The 2,764-nt window shown below is 35.2% G+C and overlaps 1 protein-coding gene across 1 annotated transcript in view; it reads right to left on the reverse strand.

Annotated features, from left to right (window-relative positions):
• Positions 1-1,477, reverse strand: part of LOC113225662 (lipase member H-like) — a 23,910-nt gene extending 22,433 nt beyond the window's left edge. Inside the window, exon 1 of the mRNA XM_026458038.1 lies at positions 1,288-1,477. Within this exon, the coding sequence (XP_026313823.1) occupies positions 1,288-1,390 (103 nt within the window). The 5' untranslated portion in view covers positions 1,391-1,477. The remainder of the gene's footprint in view (positions 1-1,287) is intronic.
• Between the last annotated feature and the right edge of the window lie 1,287 nt (positions 1,478-2,764).

Raw genomic sequence — 2,764 nt, forward strand, 5'->3', positions numbered from 1 at the left:
GTGTGTGTGTGTGTGTGTGTGTGTGTGTGTGTGTGTGTGTGTGTGTGCGCGCGCGCGTGCGTGCGTGCGTGCGTACGTGCGCGTGCGCGTGTGTGTAACTGGCTCGGTCGTGTTAACAGAGGATGGCGAATGAGAGGACAATTTTATTGTTTGTTTGTATGTGGATGTGACTGTGTGAATGAAACTGGTTAATAAATTAAATAGAATGTTCTTTTTCTGCTAGGTTAGTTTAAATATATATATATATATATATATATATAAATTAAATTCATATATACTTAATGTATCAATATATAATATAATTAATACACATATTATATTTGCATACCTACATATAATTATCTCAAAAATAATTTCAAATTACTTTTAGTTTATTCTTTCAAGGAAATATTATTTTAGTTTGTTTTTAATATTTTGGCGGTTCAGTTCTTGTTTTAGGGTAGTTGATAATTCATAAATTAAAGAGGGTATCTTGTAGATAAGTTGGTTATAACCGTTTTGATTTTAACAATTGGGTAAGGCAAGCCTCACTTGTGTATTACTTCTGATAGGGTTTTTCTTAGTTTTTGTGCCTGTAAATGAAAATTTTGCCAAAATTGCGCGTAGCTTATAAATATGATTATTAATACAAAGATCGAACACTCAGAAAAAATTCCTTCGATCCGGCCGGATTCGAACCGACGTCTTCTAGCATACCGTGGCAGACGCTATACCAACTAAGCCACGGAACGAACCAGTGGACCTCACGAATTTTTCTATGCGTTTGTTGTCGTGGTCTTTGTATTTGGTTTTTTCAACCGACCTTATTTCATTTGAATCATCCTCGACCATCCATCCAATTATTCCTCCAATTACTGAGCACAAGTTCATTTGAATTGTCAATTCTTGTAAGTTCCTGCATACATCCTACACTGTATTTAGAACTAAGTTTATGAAAAATACAAAGAGGAGACATATTTTAAAGTTTTTCTTTATAATTCAATTTAGATAATCAAAACCGGTTATTCTTGTTAAAATATACATATATGAATAAAAATTGATCTCGATACTAGTAGGCCAACTGTCAAAATAAAAATAAAGAAGACAATAACGCAATCAGTAATCATTAGAAAATCGTAACACTCACAATTCAGTCCTTTTTGACAAAATTTTATCTTCTTTCACAATCTATCGATAAAACTATCGACGACAACTACATAACTATTTAAAATTTTATGAAAATTGGCAACCCTACAAATGTCATTTTACTCTACTAGGCTTTTTTATTTGAATAGATAAATAACTTACAGTCAGCCATAAATCCTGCAGGATATCCAGTATCCTGGACTGCCAGTATCACTTCAATCACTCCACAAGCGAGTAAAAACTTGATCAGCATTTCAAATTTCATCGCGTACCTACGCACAAAACGCAACACAAAGTATGTAACTAGTTAGTTCGACTGACCACCAGATTTATAATAACACTAATGACTTATTCAGCACGTATCCTGCGCCTGCGAAGGCCAGAATTAATAAACTCTAGGATAATCCGATTTGACCTCGCAACGGCAACTCTATACACGACTGTACATGACTACATTTATTCGAGTCTGTCAAGAGTTATACAAGTTGCTTTTCGTTTATATTTAATATGGAACTTCGACTCGCTGTCGGTCAAGGTACCAATACACAGAGTATAAGATATGTTTTGCAATACGCATCTTATGTTGTTCGGATATGAGCCTTAATTGTACGTAATGTTTACGTTTGTTATTAAGTAAATATTGAATTGTCTACTTTATACTCTTTTTTTTAGTGTGTATTTGACCTCCATCTTGTTGGAAACTGACGATAAGGTCGATGTTGGAACATGCACATTGCACACCTATAAATAATGCCTATTCACCTTGAAAAGACAAAAGTTGTGGCCTAGCCTTAGTTAAAGTAAAATAAGGGCTCGATCTACATGAATTTATTAGATGTAACAAAAATACAATTATTTATAAAAGTACAACAGTATAAAACACTCCTTGTCTTATGAACAGTCCACTATTAACTCAAAAAGGCCTATATACATATTTAGTAGAAGTAGAGCTTGTGAAAGAGGTCGTCTAGGGTAGTACTGCTACCTTACCTATTTCTGCCGCCAAGCAGTAATGTCAGCATTACTGTGTTCTGGTTTTGAAGGGTAAGGTGCTGGTAAAATTACAGGCACATGGTACTTGTCAACTTATGTCTCAGGGTAACGGGCGCAGTGGGAGCGCCTCCCAGGTCTTTGCGATTTAAAGCACTGAGTGTCACTTCATCTGTTATGGACAGGCGTATCGCTTACCATCAGGCGCACGACCTGATCATCCCGTCACTTAATATTATACAAAAAATATTATAAAAAAAAGACGTTAAAAACCAAAACAAAGGCCTGCAACAAACACGTGGAAAAATTAGTGAGGTCCGTTAGTTCGTTCCGTGGCTTAGTTGCCATATTGTCTGATACGGTTTGCAGGAAGACGTTGGTTCAAATCCAACCGGTTTTCTAAGTGTTCGATCATTGTTTAAGAATTATAACAAACTATTGGAATAATTTCACAAAAAATAATTGAATACCATAGTATTGAAACATACTGACATTCAATAAAACTTCACGTGAAGTTAAGGTTTCAAATGAGGCTTCTTCATGAGCACGTTCTCTCGCTTTAAGAATTTAATGGGAGTGATGACAGAATGAATCAAAGTAAGAAAAATGAGGAAAAGGAACGATTCGGAATTTCAAACGAATGTGGCCA

The sequence above is a fragment of the Hyposmocoma kahamanoa genome, unplaced genomic scaffold (genome assembly GCF_003589595.1).
Source record: "Hyposmocoma kahamanoa isolate Upper Pololo Valley unplaced genomic scaffold, ASM358959v1 169, whole genome shotgun sequence".
NCBI classification, from domain to species: Eukaryota; Metazoa; Arthropoda; class Insecta; order Lepidoptera; family Cosmopterigidae; genus Hyposmocoma; species Hyposmocoma kahamanoa.